Source organism: Drosophila persimilis, unplaced genomic scaffold (genome assembly GCF_003286085.1).
Source record: "Drosophila persimilis strain 14011-0111.01,24,50 unplaced genomic scaffold, DperRS2 tig00000977-arrow-arrow-pilon, whole genome shotgun sequence".
Classification (NCBI taxonomy): Eukaryota; Metazoa; Arthropoda; class Insecta; order Diptera; family Drosophilidae; genus Drosophila; species Drosophila persimilis.
In genome coordinates this window covers 583,786-605,983 of record NW_020825387.1, presented here as the reverse complement: position 1 = coordinate 605,983, position 22,198 = coordinate 583,786, and the positions used below count along the sequence as shown (strand labels likewise).

Here is a 22,198-nt window from a genome sequence, read left to right as displayed (position 1 = left end):
GACCGGTCTAGCCGCGTACCTTCAAGTGCAGCCAGCAGCCTTTTGTCCGTTGTCAATGGGGCCGAATACAGTAAATACAGCGAAATATTTAGCCTTCCGTCAACGGAATCAAGCAAACTGAAAGTGATAGACATTTTAAAACACACCAGGGCCAAGGCGCGCGCTGCTAAAGCTCATAGGCCATCACGAGAGACTGAGCACGAATCTGAGGAGGACGGGTATATAAAATCAACTTTTGATTTGAACTTAATTTAGAATTAACCAAATTTTTGATAGTATTTGTTTTAATGCTTATACGTATATTTACTCCTCTTCCCTCAACTACAATTTTTTACGCTTAACGTTAATTTTGTAGCCAAGAAAAATACATTTTTTAAAATAGTTGAAATCAACTTGAAATTTCAAATTTTATCTTTAATCAACCGGTATCATCGTAAAAAAAACAGCTGTTTGTCGACGGGAATTCTGTTGCGCAGGTTTGGCGCAATTTTTGGAATCAATCAATCTATGCGATAACGAGAGCAACACGGTGACTAGTGATCGTTGTTATCGATAGATAGGTGGACGGACGCACACTTTAAAAGTATAAAAGAACATCCATAAAAGCGTAAATAATGACTCTTCGGTTTGAGAGCTCCTACGAGAACTTAAGCAGCCAATATCTGCTGAAGGAGTACAATTACCAGAAGCAGTTCTGTCACCTGTACGCTCACCGCTTGGCCGAGATGACGCGCCTCCTGACGCCGCTTGCCCAGAAGAAGTGGGGAAAAACGGAGCCAATTAAGAAGCTGTGCGAGCTGCGTGGCGAACAGGATGTGCACTGCATCCTGATTGGCACCATCTACAAGCACCAGGCCCACAAGCCCAGCATCCTAAGGGACATATCCGAGGAGAATCAATTGGCACCCCAGCCCCCGCGACAGAATTACTCGGAGCCTGAAGACAAGGTGATCCTAGAGGATGAATTGCAGCGGGTGCGTTTACAGGGTAAGATGCTGCAGACCCAGCTCATGGCCACCGGCATCGTGTGCGCCGTCCTGGGCGGAACAGATAACGAAGGCTTTTTCAACGTCGACGATGTGATGTACTATGAAAGTGGGCCACAGAAGCCTTTGTCTACCATACGGAACCGTCTGCTGGTGCTTGTATCTGGCTTGGATCAGCTGCAGGCCCACACCTATGTAGAAGCACTGAACCTGTTTCAGTACTGGCTTAGCGGCAGTCTGGGCAATGGGAAAGATGCCAAATCCTTGGTCCGATTGATCATAGCCGGAAACTCGGTGCGCGGCAGTGCAGTGGCGCATGTTCCGACCCTGCAGGTAGCACGCTCACAAGCGAACGCCAACGACACTGTCCAGGCGGTCACCCAGCTGGACAGTTGGTTCGCCTCGTGGGCGCAATGCCTGCCCATCGATGTGATGCCGGGCGCTTACGATCCGGCCAACTTTATGCTGCCGCAACAGCCGTTCCACAAATGCATGTTTCCCCAAGCGGCACAACTCACATCGTTCCAGGCCGTGACCAATCCGTACAATTGTCGCCTGGATGATGCTCTCATTGTGGGCACTGCAGGTCAGAATGTGGCAGATCTCCTCCGCAGTACTTCGATGGAGTCTTCTCTAGAGGCCCTACGCTGCACCCTAACATGGGGCCATGTGGCCCCCACAGCCCCAGACACTCTGGCCTGCTATCCGTACATCGAAAACGATCCATTCATCATGCGGGAGTGTCCCCACGTCTACTTTGCAGGAAACTGCGAAGCCTTCGAAACGGCACTTCATGTTACCTCCGAGGGGAAACGCACATGCTTAGTCTGCGTGCCCAGCTTCGGCAAGACGAAGAGCGTCGCCGTGGTAGATCTGGACACGCTCTCCTGTAGGCAGATAAGCTTTAGCGTAGAATCTGAATGAAATATAAAGTCATATTGAAATAAATTACATGCATTTTAGTAAATATAAAGAGTCTTGTTTTATTCGCTATTCATTAGTGCACAACGGGCCCCAGAGGCTCCCCACGGATGTTGGCGAAGTCCAGGCGGGAGTCGATGCTCTCGTCAATCAATCCAATTACTGCAATGTTGTCGCCGCGAATGATATGTAGTCCCAGCACAATCTGCTCGATGCCGGACGACGTTGAGAAAACCCGCTCATGACACTCGTCGATGATGATGTTGATGGTCTGGTCGAAGCCCTTCAGTGTCCCGATGAAGTTCCGTCCATCCGCAGTAATTATGGACACGGTGTGGTTGATATAGGATTCCAGGCCGGACATTTTTCACCTTATTTCGTTTTATTTGTCAGAAAAAGGCAAATACGGATACGGTAAAACGCTAGCGACGCGCTTTCCGATACCGATAGCGATAGGTGGCAAATGCAACTCGCGAACATATGTTCTGCTGCTCATGTAATCGGGGCTCGTTTTTTTTGGATTTTTTGCCATAAACTTTTAAATTAAAAACTGAACAATGCTACGACGCTTTGTGCAGGTTGGGGCCAGGCAAGCGACTCGCGCCCAGTCCACAGCAGCCGCCCAGGAGAAATGGGATCTTTACGCCGGCGTTCTCGTGGAACGACTGCCCGTGGTCTCCAAGTCACTAAGCCCTGTGGAGCAGCAGTTCCAAGACTTGCTGTGGCGTGTCGAGTACGAGAACAGCCTGAAGTCCGACCATGAGCTCAAGAACGAACGGGAATTGGCCCAGGCCAAGCTCATCAAGCAGGGAAAAGTGCAGGTGGATCTGGACGACAGCATGACCAAGCAGACCGCCCAAGACCTGAAAGATGCATACGTCGAGGAGCTGAAGAAATTCCAATTGGGCTCCCGCACGACTCCCGATGATGCGGCTAAAAAGACCAGCTCAACGGACCGGTGTCTGGAGGACACGCTCTATTTGCTGGTGCAACAAAAGCTCGGCCAGGAGCAGCACATGATCCTGCCGCAGGGAAAGCGCCAAGACGGTGAGTCCATGCGCCAGACGGCGGAGCGTGTGCTACGCGAACAGTGCGGAGACGATCTGCAGGTGCTCTTCTACGGAAACGCACCCGTGGGCTTCCACAAGTACAAGTACCCCAGCAATCAGCGGGCCGAGAGCGTCGGGGCCAAGGTGTTCTTCTATCGCGCCTCCCTCCGCACTGGCAATGTGGGTGACAAGAAGACGCCGGGTCCCAAGTACGAGTGGCTGCCCAAGGATGCCCTCGACGGGAAGCTAACGAATGTCGCATACGCGGATAGCATAAAAAAGTTTTTGTTATAATTGTAAATATTAATGTTTTCTAAAGAATAAATCGAAAATAAATAAAGAGATGAGATTTCTGTTCGACTCCTGGATTGAAACCGAATCCCTCCCAGTCCCCAGCAACGGCATTCAGAAGTAAACCTCGTTATATTTAACATTTTTAGACATGCAGCAATATATGTATTTATTTGCAATTCACGGATTGTAAATATGTGTTCAATACAGAGGCAATATTTATTGTTTGTTAAGCTTTTTTCTCTTTTTGTATTTTTTATAAAATATTTTATTTGCTCAAGATATCTCAAAACTCTTTCGTTTCGAATACACGTAGAAACTGGACAAACAGAAAACAGGAAAAGGCTGGATCATTATGTATTTAATTCGGATAGTATAGCAATAGTATCTTAAACTTTTTGATATTTCGATTACAGACATTCGACGAAACGACTATAGAAAGTGTATAATGCTTGTTTACTTTACTTTACTGGAAGCTAAGCGTTTAATGGCGCTTCATATGCAATTACGTTGTAAATACTCGTATTTATTTTCTAGATCGTAGGCGTGGCTCAGAGATTAGTTTGAATACAGAGTGTACAGAATGTAACTATTATTTCAGGCGGTGGTAAATCCTCAAACAGAAATGTCCAACTTTAAGATACTTTACGGGAGGTACGGGAGGTGGCTGGTAAAAATAAAAATGCAAAAACTTCAAACAGGTTTATAGTCATTTTGATAAATATGTATGTATGTATTGCAGGGTGCTATTACTGTTGATTTTAGGTTCATTGTGGCATAATTTCTAAAATAAGCTTTAAATTGTTTCGACTTAGAGACTAAAAATATTGACAAAAAATTGTGTAAATATATAATTTTGTTTTGTTTTGTTTTAGATTGTAAGACATATTCTCAGGCGCCACTGAACAAGACCGAAAGCCCTCTAGTTCTGGAATAGCGTTCGCGTGAAATCGATATAGTCCAGAGCATCCTTGATGGGCTGGCCGGAGCGCGGTTCCGAGAAGGGCTTCATCCGTTGCACACAATAGTCCGCCATGTCCTTGGTGAGGTTCTGGAAATGCACAAAGTCAGATGAGTAATGTAATCGACCAAAAGACAGGACAGCTGACAAAACTTACGCAGTAGAGCTCCTCCTTGGTGACGTAGGGGCGGTCAGCGGCAGTGATAGCGCGGAAGGCATTCTCGATTTCTTCATAGGATTGCACATTCTCGGTTTCCTTGGAAATCATAAACGCAATGTACTCCTGCAGGGAAACGTAGCCGTCGCGGTTGGGATCGACCACATCGAGAATGGCCTCGAACTCTGGGTCGGGTTGTCCCTCCTCAACCATAGGCAAATCGTAGCCGAGGGCGCGCAGGCATGACTTGAACTCCTGGTGGTTTAGCTTTCCGCTCTTGTCCTTGTCGAAGTGCTTGAACATCATCGAGAACTCCTTGAGTGAGTCCTCGGAGACACCAGAGTGATTGCGTGCCTGGATCTGTTGCTCCAAGTTATGCTGCATTCGCATCGACAGCTGATCCAATTGATCCCATTGCTGGGCCAGACCGACAGTCGAATGTTCCGTGTAGCGATTGTCCAAGATCAGATGTTCCTCGAGCAGAGCGCCCAGCTCCTCGATCTTCTTCAGATCGACGCGACGGGCTCGCACCTCTGTGGCCTTGACGCGAAGCGCATCCAGTTGCTGTTCCAGGGAACCGGAGCCTTCCATCATCGATGTTCTGTGCATGGAATTGGATTGGATTGGAGTGGGTTGAGAGGTTTGCAAAAATAAAATAGAATTCGTTAGTACAGCACGACGAAAGGTCAGGGTTTAGATTGAGTTTAGTTCTCAAAAGAAATTAGAACGTTACAATGATATAATGCATAAGAAAAGCAAATCTTGTTAGAGGTCTGTTACGGGCAGCGAATAAATTCTTGTTTTTTGTTTGTGGGGGCTCTCACAACTAACTTGTCGTCCCTTCATGTTCGTATTTACAGGTGTCGGAATTTTGTTCTTTTTATGGGAATTTCATCGGGTTTCACGAGTATCGGAACACTCGAGCAGAGTAGAGAGGTTAGTGTAGTTTTAGAATCATATAAATGGTTTTCTTTTTGTTTTTTGTTTTTTTGGTTCATGGAATTCAGCAACTAATAAGGACAATAATTGTCTAATGGCTATAAAGCGAGTTAAAAATAAGAAAAGCGCCAAAGGAATTTCCAAGTTTGTATTTTGAAACAAACAAAAAAATCTACTAAAGTTGTAGTCAACGAACGTAATAATTGAAATTTCTACATATGTATTTCTGTACGCTAAAACATTATTTATTATGCATAGCATTTATTATATTTTGTCACATGCTCAAGAATTAGTTTTCAAGTAATTTCGAAAAGAGTTTTGAGAATAAGTTTCAAGTGTGACCGTAAAGAAATGAATAGTCGCAATGCTGCAACTGCAGCTCGGCAGCAGATCGGCCTGTTAGCGACCATCTATTTATACTGATATGCACTATGATACAGAGTGGCCGAATAGTACTAAAAATCTAAGCTGTTAAATTTGAAAACTGCTGCTGCTGCTGCTGTTGTTGTTGTTGTAGTCGCTATCGCTGCTCGATCTTAGATAGAGGATATTTACAAAGAGTTCGGGCACGAAGCGCAATAGCAAAAGTTATTTCCCAAAAGAGGAGGCGTTTGGCGCTTGGTTAGTGGAGGCGCAGCTGTTAGGGGAGGCCTTTCTGCTGGACAGACCAGCCGGCCTCTCGAACGAACGAACGAACAAACCACACACGAAGGATTACAAATAATCAAATCAAAATTCACAAAAGAAAATAGTTTCAAACGCAGAAACAAGACTGAGGACGCCTTCTTAATTACCCTTGACGGTTATAACCCAGCATATAATATCTAGAAAAATAGAATTGAACGTTTCAGTTACGCTTTTCATGGTTCGAATGGATTGAGATTGAGACCACCAAGAGTTTGTTTTCGTTGAAATGGATTCCGTGTGTGTGTGTGGGGAGGGAGGGATTGTGGATTGAGGGGCAGGGCAGGGATACCATGGATTATGGAAAAACCAACACACAATCGCGCACAGCCGGGATATGGCATGTCGTGGCTTCTCTATTATACTATTACACACTCACCTTGTTTCTGTCAGCCATTGGTGGAAGAGATTGGCATGCTTGGCAAACTCCTTTCGCAGCTTGTCGTTCTCCTCCTGGCGCTTGGCCTCCTTGGCAAGTTCCCCATCGCGTTCCTCTATGATCTTTTGCAGATTACGCCAGGTCTCCTCAAGAGCTTCCATGGTGAACCAAGTGTATGGATTCGGTCCAACATTAAAGCTCTTGATCTTCTGGTCGAGTGCTGCCAATGCCTTAAAGTCAGCTTCGGCCGAGGACAGAGACGCTTGGAATTGTGCGTGGGCGTCGCGCAACGCGCGTATTTCTTCGATCGAATTGCAGCGAACAGGATCTGTGAGATCCTCTTCGGCATTTTCGAACCAAGAATTGAAGGCCGAAGCTTTCTTGGCAAATGTCAAGTAGAGTTCCTCGATTTGGCGGAACTGCTCCTGCATGGCCAACAGCCGCTGCTTGCGCGTATCGGAGGCGTCGCGCAGACTCTGCCAGCGGGCGATCACATCCCCGTGACGCTTCAGTATGGCCGGCGATTGGGCGTGACTAGCATTGATGAGTTGGTCCTTCAGTGCCGTGATGTTGTGGATGCCCTCCTGTTCGAAGGCATTGAGACCTAAACGAAAGAACCGAACACAAAAATAAGTCAAAATTCTCAATAGAGAGCACCTAAAGATCCCACTTACCTGCGTCAAATGTCTCTTGTTTGGTCAACAGCGTTTGCACCGTGGACAGATCACGTCCAAACTCATCGGATCGCACATAGTTCTCCTTGTCATCAATCCAGCTCTCAACCACATCGGCCTTCCACATGAACTGCAGATAGGCGGAGTTGTCCAGCAGGGCTCCCTTGCGACGGGCAGCCAGGGCATTGAGGTTCTCCAGCTTGTTGCGCAGCTGCTGGCAGCGCTGGGCAATGGAGTCACCGTGGTGGTTCTTGGCCTCCACCAGCTCGCTGCCCTGGTCGCAGATCAGCGAGCAGCGGTCCTTGTGCGCCGTGAAGTCCGTCTCAAAGGCATCGTGCTTCTTCAGCAGACCCTGGACAGCGGCCATAGAGTCACCGTAGTCCTCCACGGAGAGCAGCTGCTGCTTCTCGGTGATCCAGGCCTCCTCCTCCTCGACCTGGGCCAAGAACTGCTGATAGGTCAGCGACTCATCAAGCTTCTGGCCACGCGTGGCAGCCAGATTCTTGAGCTCGGCCCAGGCCTGATTGAGGGCCTTTAGACGCTGCTCGATTTCGGGAACTCCCAAATTGGAGACGTCCATCAACTTCTCGCCGGCCTCCTGGACAGCCTGGATAGCTGGCTCGTGGCTCGCCAGCTCGGCCTCGAGACGCTTGTGCTTCTTCTTGAGGTTCTGGACACCGGTCAAATCGCGACCGTAGTCATCGGAGCCGACGAGCAGCTTCTTCTCCTTAATCCAGCTCTCCTCGTCGGCAATGTCGCGGAAGAATTGGTGCAGGGTGAGAGCCTCGTTGAGGCGGGCCTGACGGTGGGCGGCCAAGTTGCAAATGCGCTCGTATCGCTCATTGATGCTCTGACGCTTCTCCTGGATGCCAGCAGTGTCAAACTGACCGCTCTCGACCAAGGAATCGGCCTGGTTGTTCATGTCCTTGATGCGGTCTTCGTGCGCCACGATATCCGCCTCGACCAACTGATGCTTCTTCATGAGGTTTTGGACAGAGGCCAAATCCTTACCAGAATCCTCAGTGGTCAACAGACTCTCGACTTCGCCCAACCAGAAGTCCAAATCCTTGACAGCAGCGATATAAGTGCGCTGCTTGTTGGCCTCCTTCAGCTTCAGCGACTTCTCAGTCGTCTTGTGCGTCAGGTATTCCCACTGATCGGCGATCTGTGTCAGCCGCTTCTGCACCGCATCCTCCGAGCCGCTGCACTGTTTCTTGTCAATCAGATTGCCGCCCATCGCCAGCACGCTCTGTATGCGATCAGCATTGGCCGCCAGCTCTGCCTCGAAGGCCTGATGCTTCTGATGTTTCGACTGGATGTTGGCCGGATCCTTGTAGCTCTCCTCGGTGGCCAGCTGCAGCTTCTCGGCAATCCAGTTCTCGATCTCGTCGGCATCGCGCGAGAACTGCTGCAGCGTCTGCTCATCGCCCAGGCGGGAGCGCTTCTCGATGAGACCTTCCTTGAGGTGGCGCCAGCGCTCCAGCACCTGCTTGCGCTTCTCGTCCACCGCAGTGGAGGCGTAGTGGTTCTGGGCGATCAACTGATCGGCCACCGTCTGTAGGGCGGCTATCTTCTGCTCGTGCCCGTTGATTGCCTTGTCAAAGTCCTCGTGCTTCTTGATCAGCGCCTCCACATTGCCGCCGGCATTGGCATCATCGTCCGCATTGAGGAAGGCCTCGCGGGCCGACATCCAGGACTCGGCCAGCTCGCAGTCTCGCATGTACAGCTGCAGATCCAAGTTCTGCTCCAGCTGCAGACGGCGCTCGGTCCAGGCCTTCTCCAGATCCTCCCTGGCCTTGGCCAGATCCTCGATCTGCTCCTTGATCTCCGGCGAGGCGTAATGGTTGGCCTGCAGCAACTCGTTGCCAAACTGCTCGAAGGCCCCAAAGGTTCCAGCGCGAGCATCGATCTCCGTTCGGTGTTCCTAAGGGTATTCCGAATAGCAAACGATTAGTTCCTAAATTCTATAATTCCCAAAAAGATATCAACGCCTGGTGGGGGTTAGAACAACAATATGCAACTGTGGCTGGCTGCCTGGGCTGGGTTTATTTATTTGCTGCAGCTTCAAGCTTCAAATTAGTCAAAAACCAACAAACAAACGTGGAACGAAATAGGGTTAAGGAAAGAATTCGATTTAGATGATGATCAGATAAAATCAGAGTAGAGTCTGTGTGTCTGACAGTATTGGAAGATGATCGATGTGTGCGGATACGATTTAATGACTGCCCCAGGAAAGATCGAATTTGCTGAACAGAAATGTACAATGTATAAGGTTGAGGTTTCTTTTTACACGATGTAGAGAATTTTGAGAAGCTATAGCCGATATTTTAGGCGTATCCAGATTACACTTTTCTTTGCGGCTCTTCCTTTTTGCCTGTGAACTGAGTGTGTGTGTGTCGGAGTGAGAGTGATATCAGAGTATGGATGCTGATGTGGATGGATTATCCCAGTATTAGATGATATAACAATACAATTCTTGGGGTTATTCAACCAACAAATAATAGTGTCTGTCAGTCTGTGTATCTGTGTATGACTATGTGTGTGTGTATGGTTAAGCAAAAGCCAAGGAATATGCTTGAATTTCGATATTTGTACACTCGATTATTCATAAAAAGTTTCACCAAAAGACAATAAAATAATAATATAATCGAAAATTCATCTATGAAGTCCTAGTTTCAAAACGATCGACTCCTCGAGTAATGATTTATCGAGGTTTTTTAGTTCTTAAGCTCTAGTGCACACATACTCGTGCATTCAAAAAGTATCTCAGGAACCAAAGAGCGTCCGGCTCAGAATTTGTATACCCGGTATTCAAAGAGTTTTGGGATATATGTGGATGTGTGTGTAACAGCCAGAAGAAAGCGTTTCCGACCTCGATTCTGCATCAAAACCAGTTTGCCAAATTGGATCATTTTTATATCCAAAAGGAAGAAATGAAATTTCAGTGGCTATGCTACGCTCTCCACTCGCTTACTCATTCTTTCTATCTCTCTCTCTCTCTCCCCATCTCACTCTTAATAGTGCAGTGTGCGCCCTGTAGCGAAATAGAGCGGAATAGCCACACCGCTGCTATTGCTGTGAGAAGTGAAAGAGAGAGTCGCTCAGAGAGAGAGTGACAGATGTAGCGAATGGAATAAAAAACAGTACAGGAAAAATGGAAACGGATACAATATTCCCAAAACTCGAATCAAATAGTTTCCCAAGAGAGAGATCGTGGTCTGCGTTCTGCGTTGGCTGTCCCATAAAATATATTGTATAAATCATATACATATACATATGTATGTATATACAGGATGAAGTTCTGGTGTTCGGCATCTTATTATTTAAATGTCTTTGGTTGCATGCTGTTCTTTTTTGGGTGGGTTTCATAAAACTTTCCAAGAACAATAAATTTATCTGGAAATAAGAAATCCATCCAACAAATATTCGGAATATTCGGATGATTCGAAGAGCAACAAAATGAAATGGATGGCATGGCACACAGATGAACAGAACACAGAGAGAGAGAAAAAACACACAAAGATACAACGGAATCACTGCTGATGATAATGGGTTAGCCGAAGGATCTACCTCGTCGCCAGATGCGGGTGATGCGATGCTTGCGGTCGAAGCCCCAGTGGCTGTGGCTGTGCCTGTAACTGCAGGGACGGAGCTGCCCAGAGTGAACTCAATCTCAGCACGTTGTGCCTAGATCCAGGATCCAGGATCCAGGATACAGGATACCGATTCGGATTTTGTTTGGGTTGTGATGTTTGTAATGCAGAAACATAACCATGATGGGAGTTTGTTTGTTTGTTTGGATGTTGTTTGTCATGAACCATGGAACCATGAACCATTGTTGTAGTTTGATTGTTGATTGATTGATTGATTGTTTTGTAGGTCGTCGATAAATCGAGTTTGCGATTGGTTTATGACGTGGAAACGAACCGAAAAACCAAAACGAAAGAATCAATAGAGAGGGATACAAGAGTTAATAAAATGCTCCATCAATAGATCTGGCCACAGTTTCAACTGGAAGAAAACAACACCTTCGGCATGACCGAAGCTCTGAATACCCTTGCAGATACCTTGCAGATAATCCTTAAAGATACTCTGCTACATCTACACTGCAAAGGTCTCTGGGGTCCACTGGATTCCATCTCTTACCTGATGACGTTCAATGAGCGCCTCAGCGCCGGTGACATCATTGGCCAGCTCATCGGAGGTGACCAGGCTCATCATCGAGTTGATCCAGGCGAGCAGATCGCGATAGTCGCTGAGGAAGCGCTGCAGGTCGTACGAGTCGAGCAGCTTCTCCTTGCGGGCGGTGGACTTGGTGATGATCTGGTCCCACATCTCGTTGATCTCCTTCTGCTTGGCATACGTCTGTTCGGCGGTGTCCGGATGAGATTGCATCAAACGGTTGGCCGTCTCGTCCAGCTGACGGATCTTGTCGCGCAGTGCGGCGAGATCACGCTCAACGCCCTCGTGCTTGCGCTGGAGTGTCTGCACGCTACGCAGATCCTTGCCCAGATCGTCATTGTTCAGGGCATTGGCCTTCTCGGCGATCCAGTCCTTGGTCTCGTCAATGTCGCGATGGAAGCGCTGCACCTCGTGGGCGGAGCCCAGCTGGCTGGCCTTTTCGGTGGTGAGCGTCTGCAGGTTGTTCCACTTCTCGTTTAGATCCTGCATCTGGGTCTGGATCTTGAGGGCGGCCTCCGTCTGTCCTAGCGACGTCAATTGGACGGCGATTTCGTTCATGTTGGCCAGACGCACTTCGTTGGCCTTCAGGTCGTCATTGAAGTCGTCGAACTTCTTCTGTAGCACCTCCACCTCCTCCAGATCCTCACCGACCACATCTGCGATCTGGGCATGGTTCTCCTTGTCGCGGATCCACTGCGCCAGATCGGCAGCCTCGCGCACCAGCACGTACGCCTTCACCGTCTCGTTCAGCTTGTTCTGGCGCTCGCGAGCCAGGGCCAGCAGATTGTCGTACTGCGAGTTGATCTGGTTCTGGCGCTTGGCAATCGAATGATTGTCCACAAGGTTCTGCTGCGAGGCACTGAGCCCGGCCTCGATCTTCTTGATGTAGGCAGCTGGGACGAAGCCCTGTCGATCGTTGACCTCCACCTTCCACCAGTCCTTGTTGTTTGAGTTCAGGAGAGTGAGGACATCGCCCTTCTTCATGGACACCTCGCGGGGTGACTTCTCCGTGTAGTCGTAGAGGGCCACGACGCACTCTTTGCCAGTGATATCCACCACGGGTGTCTCCTGCTGGCGACAGTTCTTGGCCTGCTCCTGCAGGGCCTGGATGGTGTTGCCGAAGGCCTCCAGATCGGAGACAAGCGCCTCGTGTTTCTTCAGCAGCGCCTCCGAAGAGTCCTCATCCTTGCCGTAATCGCTGCCGGTGGCGATCGGCTCCTTCTCGCGCATCCACGACTCGGCCTCGTTGGCATCCGCAAAGTATTGATGGGCCTGCAGCGAGTCATCGAGATCCTGCTTGCGCTGATTGGACCTCTCCTTGAGGTTGTTCCACTGCTCCTGCAGGGCCTCCAATCGCTGCCGGATGTCGTCGCTTGCGAACGGCTGGTCTTTCAGCATATTATCGCCCGAACTGATAACATTCAGCAGCCTGGCCTCGTGGTTGTTAATCTCCGCGAGCACGGCCTGATGCTTCTTGATCAGGTTCTGCACTCCAATCAGATCGCGTCCCCGATTGGTTGAGGCGGCGATGGGCTCCTTCTCCCTTATCCAGGCCGCCTCGTCCTCCAGGTCACGGAACAGCTGCTGCACGTGCAGCGAGTCCGACAAATGCTGCTTGCGCTCGCTCATGGGCGCGGCGAGGGCAGCATAGCGGGCCGACAGGTTGCCCTCCTTGTTGCGGATATTGTCTGCATCAAAGTGCCCGGATTCGATAAACTTATTGGCAGCCACCTTGATGCTTTCTATGCGATCCTGATGAGCCATGACATCGGCCTCGAGGAGGGCGTGCTTCTTCTGGAGATTCTGCACAGAGGTTAGGTCCTTGCCGTGATCCTCCGACAGCAGCTGGCCCTCGATCTCGCTCAGCCAGAGCTCAATGTCCTCGATGGTTCGATTGAACTGCTGCTGCTGGCAGGCCTCGTTCAACTTGCATCCCTTCTTGTCGGAGGCCTGAACGAGCGTCTCCCAGAGCACCACAATCTCCTGCATGCGCGTGTTGATCTGATCGGCGGCATAGTGCTGCTTCTCGATCAGTTCCGTGCCCACATTGGTGATGTCCTCGATGCGCGACTTGTTGGCGTTCAGCTCGTGCTCGAAATTCTGATGCTTCTGCATCTTTCCGTTCAGATTGGTGGGGTCCAGGTAGCTGTCGTCTGTGGCAAACTTCAGCTTCTCGCTGATCCAGCCCTTGGTCTCGTCGCAGTCCCGCTCGAATTGCTGGTATCTGTTCGAGTCCTCCAGCAGCTGGCGCCTCTTTGCCGACTTTTCCTGGAGGGCGGCACGGCGGGCCAACAGCATCTGGCGACGCTGGGCCACATCGTCGGCAGCATAGTGCTGGCCATCGATCAGCTTGGTGGCGAAAATGTCCAGGGCCTTGATCTTTTCCTCTTGGGCGGCCAGACTCTTTTCAAAGTCCTCATGCTTCTTGATCAGAGCCTCCACCGAGTCGAGCGAGTCGCCCAGATCCTCATTGGCCAGGAATGCCTCCTGCTTGGCCATCCAGGTGTCTGCCTGCTCGGTGTCGCGGTAGAAGAGCTGCAGATCCATGCACTGCTCGTACAGGATGCGGCGATCCTCCCACAGGGACAGCAGCGAGCTCTTGTCGTTCTCCAGTGCGCCCAGCTTCTCTTGGATCTCGGCGGCGGCGTAGTGCTCGCGCTCCAGCAGCTTTTGGCCGGACTCGGTGGTTAGCTTGAAGCTGTCCTCGCGGGCATCGATTTCGCCCTTGTGCTCTTGGTGACGCTCCAGCAGGGCCTCGGCCCCAGCCACATCCTTGGCCAGTTCATCGGCCGAGATAATGGCCTTCATGCCGTTGATCCACGACACCAGGTCGCGGAAATCGGCGAGGAAGCGATGCAGATAGTAGGACTCGTCTAGCTTCTGCTTGCGTTCGCGGGCCTTGGCAGTCAGACTCTGCCAGTAGTTGGCGATCTCCGATTGCTTGTCGCGGATCTGATCGCTGTGATCCGCATGGATGGAGCACAGACGCTGGGCCTCAGCGCCCAGTGTTGACACCTTGTCCTCGAGGGCAGCCAGATCGCGCTCTACGCCCTCGTGCTTGCGCTGCAGGGCCTGAACGCTGGCCAAGTCGCGGCCATAGTCGTCGGAGGAGAGGACCACATCCTTCTCAGCGATCCAGGCGACAGTCTCATCGGCATCTCGGTTGAAGCGCTGGATCTCGTGGGCACCGAAGAGCTTCTCCTGGCGCACGATGGCCAGCTGCTTGAGCCGCTGCCAGGCCTCGTTGAGCTCCTCCTTGCGCTTGGTGATGGTGTCGCGCTCGGGGTGGCCATCCTGGATGAGTTTGTCGGCCAGCTGGTTCACTTCGGTTACACGGTACTCCTGCGAGGCCATGTCCTTCTGGAATTCGTCGAACTTACGCTGCAAGACCTCCACGTGCTCCAGATCCTGGCCGAACTCATCGGCCGTAACAAAGGTCTCCTTGTCTTTGATCCAGAACATGACCTCCTCGCACTGGCGCAGGAACTGCACTAGAACCAGCGCCTGCTGCAGCTTCAGACCCTTCTCAGCCAGGCGGCTGAGCAGCAGCTCCCACAGCTGATGGAGCTCATCCAGTCGCCGCTGAATAGTCTCGGAGGCAAAGTGCTGCTGATTGATCATCTCCTGGCCGGTGTTGTCCAGCGACACGATGGCATTGCTATGCGCCGAGACCTCGGCCTCGAACGCCTGATGCTTCTGGATCTTGGCCTGCAGATTGGTGGGATCGCGATAGCTCTCCTCGCTGGCCGCTTGCAGCTTCTCATGGATCCAGGACTCCAGCTCGTCGGCATCGCGCTTAAAGTACTGAAAGCGCCGCGAATCCTCGAGCTTCTCGCGCTTCTGACGGGTCTCGATCTTGAACTCGTTGTAGCGCGAGAGAACCTGCTCACGACGCTCCTGGATGTCCTCGACGGTCTCGAGGATTTTCACCTCCTTCGGTGTAAAATTCTCCATATCGTTATTTCGTTTGCTTGTCTTCTATTCTTGAAAATATTCGTTCGTCTCGTGGCTTCGTAAAGAGCTGCAAAATACAAACACACAAATTTTCTATCAATCAATTTCCATTTCCTTTCGTTTTGTTTACATTCGCTATTGTTGTTCCAATTTACCGTAAGATCCAGGCTCTAGGCGCTGCCAACTGGGTTTAAATTAATACTGCTGCTGGTACCTGCTGCTGCTTCTTCATCAAATGTTTGACCGTGCACAACTGTAAAATAAGTGTGGAATACATACATACATATGTAATTATTATGTTTTCATTTTCATTTTTTCATCAAAATAATGCATCATATTAATAGACTTTTTAGACTACCGATACCGAGAATGGCTGATTTGGGTTTGAATTTCGATTTTGTTAGTCAAAAAAGTTATGGGAAAACGACCGGAAAATGGAGGAAGGAGACTTCCTTGTAGAGTTTTGTGGGTGTTCTGTCGCACGCCATGAAAACGGTATCCAGCAGTGTCTCCGGCCCAAGTCTTGCACAAGTACACACACACACATGCAAGCTCATTCTATTTTTAGATCTGTGAGCTTTCTCGACTTCGTGCGAACGAGAGGGCGCGGATTTCGACGATTCCGAAAACCTCGCTGGATATGAACCATATGAACAATATATTGTCTCTGCTCCAGTTTAAACAGGCCAAGAATAGTTAAATTTGTATTCTAACTTGCACACACATACAAAAATAAAAAGAAGATATATTGTAAATATTTAACTCTTGTCTGCATCCCAACCCTGGCTTATCGTCACAGAATATAGTTGCAATCGCCGCTTATCGCGCTCATGACTCTAAACGAACAATTTAAATATGATCGAACCGGTACATCTACGACTGCAGCGATTGTATAATCGTTAGCTATGCAAAATAATGAATATATGTATGATTACATTCGCTTTACTCGCAAATACAAATACAAATGGCACAGAATAGAGTTGCAATCGCCGCTTATCGCTTATCGCGTTGCCAACTGCTCAGGTCGATGATCGAATCGTTTCAGAATGCGGCCCCGCTCCGCTTGCCGTTCAAGAATAAACTAAAACTAAAAGAGGTGACAGTGACGCACTCGTTCACAGCCAATTGTTATCTTATCGACAACATGTCCAACCCAATAAAGACAATCCCGCTTTTCCCCTCCGAGTTATTTGCTAGTGTCCCTTTTATTTAGGGAGCCAAAGAGTACGTTACATGACATAGGGCTGTATTTTTGTTAGGGGTTTTAGAAACTATCCAAATCACGTGACAAGTCGGCCAGCATCTCCATGAACAGATGCGATTTAGCGTCGTCCTCGGGGCTATTGATGTCTTCCTTGCTATCATTGCTATCACCTCCGCCAAAACGATTCCCCTGCGACAGTTGCTGCAGCATTTGGGAAAGGGCACTCCAGACGGGCGGTGACCAGTTCTCCTTAAAGAGCGGCATGAAGAGCTCGTTAAACTGATCAGCATTCAATACGCCTGCTTCCAGCATGGTGAGGAGGAGCTTCTCCAGCAGGCGGAAGCACTCCAGATGGTTTCCCAGCTCCTGGATAAAGCTCACACTGAGCAAACCATCAAAGATTCCCGGTAAAGCTGGCTCACTGGCCGAGAGCTGAGGTGTCCGCCATACTGTGCAGCTGGCAGTGAGGATCTGTGGTGTCAGGAGCTGCGGCTGGCGGATGATCAGCAGCTGGACAAGTCGCACCAGGCCGGAGCCAATCAAATGATAGAAGACGGTGGGCAGCTGGGTCAGCAGAACGGCGTGTTGGATCTGCTGGAGCAGCGCCCACAGCTCTGGCGCACTACCCACGCTCTCCGGACGCAGGCTGACGCAATGAAGCCACTGCTGCAGCTGGAAGAGCATGTCGGAGAGACTGAAGCCCACGTCCAGGGTCAAATGCATCTCGCTGGAGCTGCCGCCGCCAGTGGTCTCCAGTTTGTTTTTGTTGGCGCGGCACACCTTGGCGGCCAGCTCCTGAAGATCCCCTTGGTAGAAGCTGGACTGCATCACGTTCGCCTGCAGCCAATGCTGCAGCTGAGTCTGCGCCTGTCCCCGGATCAGTTGGGTGTACGTGGCTCGCAGCACCTCGTTGGTGCTGTCGGGTAGCAGGGCCCCCAGGGACTGCTCAATGCGCTCCGTTAGCATCCGTGGCACTTGGTCCGCCCATCGCTGGCAGGCCTGCGATTTGGCCTCTTGGTAGATCTGCTGGATGTCGCCAAACACATCCTGATACTGCGTGGAATTGATCTCGTTGACACGGCCATCGGCCGCCGCCTTGGACGGCAGCAGAATCTGCTGCTGGGCATCCTTCACCACGCATTTGAAGCTGCGCTCAGTCACAAACTCTATGAGGCGTCTGGTCGAGGCGTTCTGCGAGTGGAGGAAGGCATCGCCAAGTTTCCGCTGCTGCTGCTCCGCCGGACTGAGCTCCACGGAAGCCACCACCGATTGGCCCGTTGCAGAGGTTGTGGCACCACTCTGATTAAGCTGCTCCAGCCGCGTGGTGATGTACCGGAATCGGCCGCTTCGTCCAGTGCTTTGGGATTGCCGGGAGGGCGTGATGCTCACTCGGAATTCATGGAGATAGGGGCAGGCCACCGGCAGAAGCTCCTCCATCTGCGGCACATGGGATGTCTCCAATGAACGAAACGAGCTCAGGCAGCTCTCCACCACGGCTGCATTTCCACCCGTTTCCAGGGCCCTGTAGCTGTAGTATCCGCTGACCAGATGCGGCTGTGCCTCCAATAGCCAGCCCAGGCAGCTCCTGGCAACGAACACGGCACCGGGCTGCAGTTTTTCTGCAGGCATGGCGGCGTACAGGGCATAGAGGAGCTCCAGAGTGGCCAGAGTGTTGGGCAACTGGAGCGCGATGAGGTCCAGCATCACCAGATACTGCACCAGCCAGGGCAGGGTGATCAGCAGCTTGCCATTCACCATCGATCGTTCGAGGAGCTCGCGAAGATTAAAGTCCGGCTGGAAGTGGCTGCGCAGCTGAAGCTGCTGCTGGCAGACCTGCGATTGTGGCTGGCCGGAACAACGATTGTAGGGTAGGGCCGTCACATATCCGAGGAACTTTGCCAGAATCAGCATATTGGCCATGGTCTGGGCACGCACAATGAAGGGCCCGCCCTGCTGCGAGGGGCGTTCCTCCTCCACCACATCCTCGGCCAGCTGCTTCAGCTCGAATGTGGAATCATTTTGACGCACCAATTGGACATATAGGGCGAGCTTCAGCTGCACTAGAAAGGCTATAGAGGCGCAGTCGCTGATAAAGTCGCGGAAGAAAGCCTGCGAGCGGGGGAACTGATCCTCGACGCTGGAGCTGGAGGTCACCAATCGCTGGGCCAGGCGGTTCAGTCGCAGCTGGTCCAGCTTGAGACCCAGCTCTTCCGGAGATTCGGTTGTCTCGCTGCCAGAGATGAGGAGCTGGCTGACAAACAGCTTGGCAAAGTGGGCCATGTTCACGGCATGCTCCGAAATCGTAAAGATGGCCCGCACATGCGGCTTGAGTTCTCGATTGAAGCAGAACCCCCGATTGAGGTGGGTGGCCTCCCACAGCTTGAAGGCCTTGTAGAAGAGATCCCGCTGCGACTTGAAGGCCCCGAACTCATTCTGGTTTGGAAAGTTATCGCGCGAGTCCTTCTCCTCGTGGTAGTAGACGTTCTGCTGGCTCCCAGGCGAGGCCAAAGTCAGGGAGGAGGAGGCGCTGGAGGTCTCCTTTTTGGCCAGTTCCTGCTTACGGTGGCACGACTCCTCCAACTGCTGCACCAGGGGCTGAGGCAGCAGGCCCAGGCGCTCGTGTTGCAGGAGAATGCCGAGCGATTTCCTGTCCAGCTGGAGAAGAAGATACTGCTGATGCTCCAACAGTTGGAGGGCAAAGTAAATGCAATTCTTGTAGAGACCCAGACGCTGCAGGGGAGTCCCCAGATCCAGCTCCTTCACCGCTTGACTCGGAGTCACATCCGAGTCGTGGACGTTGAGCAGCTGCATCACAAAGCTCAGCTCCCCCAGCACATTCGGCACCATATTGAGATCCATTAGCTGGCCATAGATGGCCGAGAGAACCTGCAGCTGGCCGGGACTTTTCACATCTTCCAGTTTGACGGGGACGGGCTCCTGCATACTGGAGACCTCATCTTCTTGTCCCCTCTCTGGGACCACACTGACGGGGGCCTCACTTTTGATCTCCTGCTTGTGGAGGAGTAGGGATTTGCGCGCCTCCATATCCAGGGCAGCGCCCTGGCTGCGATCGAACAGTTCGCTGCTCTGCGAGAGGCGCCACAGATTGTTGTCGTTGCTAAAGGAGCTGGTGTCACCAAACGAAGAGCTGGCCGACACGTTCTTGCTGATGGTCATCGGGAGAACCCGACGTCTGGGTTTGGCCTGGGCCACTCCCTGGGCTGACTGCTGTTGTTGCTGCTGCTGGGGAGTAGTCTTCTTCTTGGTGGATCGCTGGTGACCTTGGGTCGGTGTAGTAACCAGAAAGTCGCCTAGACAAAAGCTGTGACCACGGTCACCAGATGCGCCTCCTCCTCCGCTGCGATTTGCGCTTTGGGGAGTGCTGCAGAACTGACGGCTGCCTGGAGCACCTCCAGCGGACCTTCGGCCTTGCGACTGCGGCCGGACCGGAGTAGACATCGAGGATGTGGCACCGGCTGCACTCTGGTTGTGGGGAGATACGTTGAACAAGTCCTCAGACGGCAGCAGTGGCTTGGGCTGTCGTACAGGTGTTAGACACTTGGGAGTCGTCTCGGTCTCGCTGCCGCGGAAATGCTGCTCTGTATGTTGGCGCACGGCAGCCAGAAAGTACACGGCAAAGTCTTCCAAGCTGCAGGTCTTTCCTTTTTTGAAGAGCGACACGAACTTGAAAGGCAACTGTACACGGGGAACGTTTTCCAGATTCGTCAGCAAACGCTGGAGCTGATTCTCTTCCAATCTGTTCATTTTTATTCCTTGTATTTTCTGTCGTTTACAGTGACGTTAGGGACATAGCCTCCTTATTACGGAGGCAGGCTCGAGCTATTTTTATCAGCTCTAAATATTTCTCTCTCTCTCTCTCTCTTTTCCTGCAACGGAAGAGGGGAGAAGAGAAATGTTTTCTTGTACACTCTCGGCTTTTGTTTGGTTTTCGTTTCTATTTTTGGATATTTTTTTTGTTTATTTTTTTTGGAAAGGCTGAAGGATTTTGTTTCCTTGAGGATTTTGATAGCTTTTTAAATCACTTCCCTCAGACACAGTAGGACGCGCAGAAGGACGAGGAAGAGGAGGAGGAGCTAAGGAACTAAGTCACGAAAGAAACTACGAGGTATCAAAATATGGCAACATATTTCATTGATACTATATAATAGGGTATGTAAGGTTAGGATACATTGTAAAGAGATAAATAGGGTATAGAAAATGTAATTTCCAGTAAAGTAAATAATAGAGAACATATAGACACACAGACAATGCACAACATCAAACCAAATTTAAATTTAGCTTTAAAATGTTTCCTCATGCAACGACCCTCTTACTGTACACAAATTCCCCTTTTGTTAAATTGTGATAAGCATACATATATAAGATATTTCAAGGAATTGATTACTGCTGGATTACTTAACATTTCCAGAATATGAATGGACGAGAAGAGGTCAAAACAGCAACAATCTGCCTTAATTAATTAAAACCAGTGACATCATTTCCCCGTGGACAAAACAGTCACACATCAAGAGGGTGGGTCGACGCCGGAGAGCAGGGCAGGAAACAACAGAAGAGAAATACAAAAAAAAATACCCTAGGCTAGGCTCGGGCATTTTTTGTCTCTCTCCTAAAAGCAGCCATACAAAAGTATGACCAAACACTTCACACACACACAAATATCATTGAAGGCAATTTAACTGTTTATCGCGGTACAAAATACAAATAACAACAAAAAACAGCAAGTGCGAGAGAACGAACCCCCTTGAAAAGAGAGCAAGAAAAAACACACATATGTATGCCTACAAACCCATGCCTGTGTGTGTACATTAATTGAAGTGTCTATCAGAAAATAGCTGTGGATGACGTAACCCTCGCAGTTTGGAATTATGAGCAATGATTGCCAAGCATGAAATATAGAAGTCAAAAGAACGCATAGGCTGTGTTGTACTATAGCCAAACACACACTCGCAAAGGGGCTGAAATATCCTACACGAATTAGCCTTCAAGCAAAGTCAAGGACATTGTCATTAAAACAGGTTTTTGGCAAATGTATGGCAAAACATTACTCTTCGTACTCGGACGCTCTCACATACACAAAAACAATCCCATGACAGGCTCTCTCTCTCACGCTTTCTCCCGGCTGAAGTTGCCGCACCACCAGCCGATGACGTACACACACGCACACAAACACAAAACTCCTGAACGCATGCACACACACAAACAAAAATGAAGCTACTACATGCATAGATACTTTTTTTCAACTTCAATTGGAATACGGAGTTTGTACAAAATATGAACGATTTCAGGATAATTGAGCTCCCGGTATTGTCCCATTGATCTATTTAATAATTTTTAGCACTTTTCGCTCAAATTTTCCCCATGTTTAATTGGATTTAGACTGTCTCTATGAGAGGGTGTGGCGTTGACCCGAAAAATTTTCACTTTGCTCACTAAAAAAGTTGAAATTGCAACTTATAGCTATAAATTCATGTGCTACCATTATAAAATTAATGAAAACTTACACTTTGATATCTAATGTAATGTTTCACAGTTGTTTCATTAATACAATTACTGATTTTAAATGGTTTTTTGTAGTTTTTCGCAGCGCCTGAATTTCACGCGAACCGCACGGTAAAAATGTTAAATCGATAGTACACTGCGATATCGATAGCCCATAAGCGAAGAAAACAAAAAACAGATACAAGTTAACCCATTACGACGCGCTCCTAAGCGGATCGTACGATTTTGATCAAATTTTAAAATGTTTATATTGGTGACCATGGTAGTTGATAAGGATAAAAATTGCAATATGCATTG

The 22,198-nt window shown here is 49.8% G+C and overlaps 5 protein-coding genes across 8 annotated transcripts; 2 read left to right on the top strand and 3 right to left on the bottom strand.

The window, feature by feature from the left end:
- Positions 1-518: 518 nt before the first annotated feature.
- On the top strand, positions 519-1,959 carry LOC6601120 (DNA polymerase delta small subunit). The gene has a single exon (XM_002026159.2). The coding sequence runs from the start codon at positions 615-617 to the stop codon at positions 1,908-1,910; it is 1,296 nt and encodes a 431-aa protein (XP_002026195.1). The 5' UTR covers positions 519-614; the 3' UTR covers positions 1,911-1,959.
- LOC6601119 (U6 snRNA-associated Sm-like protein LSm8) lies at positions 1,944-2,332 on the bottom strand. The gene has a single exon (XM_002026158.2). The coding sequence runs from the start codon at positions 2,269-2,271 to the stop codon at positions 1,984-1,986; it is 288 nt and encodes a 95-aa protein (XP_002026194.1). The 5' UTR covers positions 2,272-2,332; the 3' UTR covers positions 1,944-1,983.
- Positions 2,333-2,422: 90 nt separating this feature from the next.
- Positions 2,423-3,367, top strand: LOC6601118 (39S ribosomal protein L46, mitochondrial). The gene has a single exon (XM_002026157.2). It carries the CDS (start codon positions 2,465-2,467, stop codon positions 3,248-3,250), a length of 786 nt encoding a protein of 261 aa, XP_002026193.1. The 5' UTR covers positions 2,423-2,464; the 3' UTR covers positions 3,251-3,367.
- Positions 3,368-3,949: 582 nt separating this feature from the next.
- On the bottom strand, positions 3,950-21,968 carry LOC6601117 (spectrin alpha chain). Of its 4 annotated transcripts, XM_026993894.1 has the most exons (9): positions 21,904-21,968; positions 15,333-15,430; positions 11,188-15,244; positions 10,612-10,728; positions 7,042-8,965; positions 6,368-6,971; positions 6,099-6,128; positions 4,366-4,966; positions 3,950-4,298 (listed from the first exon to the last, which is right to left on the bottom strand). In XM_026993894.1, exons 3-9 carry the CDS (start codon positions 15,175-15,177, stop codon positions 4,170-4,172), a joined length of 7,395 nt encoding a protein of 2,464 aa, XP_026849695.1. In that variant the 5' UTR covers positions 15,178-15,244; positions 15,333-15,430; positions 21,904-21,968; the 3' UTR covers positions 3,950-4,169. The 4 variants fall into 4 exon arrangements, with proteins under 4 accessions (XP_026849695.1, XP_026849697.1, XP_026849698.1 ...); XM_026993896.1 differs by lacking the exon at positions 6,099-6,128; XM_026993897.1 differs by lacking the exon at positions 10,612-10,728.
- Positions 16,364-20,278, bottom strand: LOC6601113 (protein disks lost). The gene has a single exon (XM_026993898.1). The coding sequence runs from the start codon at positions 20,144-20,146 to the stop codon at positions 16,442-16,444; it is 3,705 nt and encodes a 1,234-aa protein (XP_026849699.1). The 5' UTR covers positions 20,147-20,278; the 3' UTR covers positions 16,364-16,441.
- Positions 21,969-22,198: the final 230 nt, after the last annotated feature.

Coding starts and splice junctions, on each gene's coding strand:
- LOC6601119 (XM_002026158.2), bottom strand. CDS start 2,271: ATGTCCGGCCTGGAATCCTATATCAACCACACCGTGTCCATAATTACT.
- LOC6601118 (XM_002026157.2), top strand. CDS start 2,465: ATGCTACGACGCTTTGTGCAGGTTGGGGCCAGGCAAGCGACTCGCGCC.
- LOC6601113 (XM_026993898.1), bottom strand. CDS start 20,146: ATGAACAGATTGGAAGAGAATCAGCTCCAGCGTTTGCTGACGAATCTG.
- LOC6601117 (XM_026993894.1), bottom strand. CDS start 15,177: ATGGAGAATTTTACACCGAAGGAGGTGAAAATCCTCGAGACCGTCGAG. Junction 10,729..11,187: donor CGCTCATTGAACGTCATCAG/GTAAGAGATGGA, acceptor TCCTGGATCTAG/GCACAACGTGCTGAGATTGA. Junction 4,299..4,365: donor CCAAGGAGGAGCTCTACTGC/GTAAGTTTTGTC, acceptor GTGCATTTCCAG/AACCTCACCAAGGACATGGC.
- LOC6601120 (XM_002026159.2), top strand. CDS start 615: ATGACTCTTCGGTTTGAGAGCTCCTACGAGAACTTAAGCAGCCAATAT.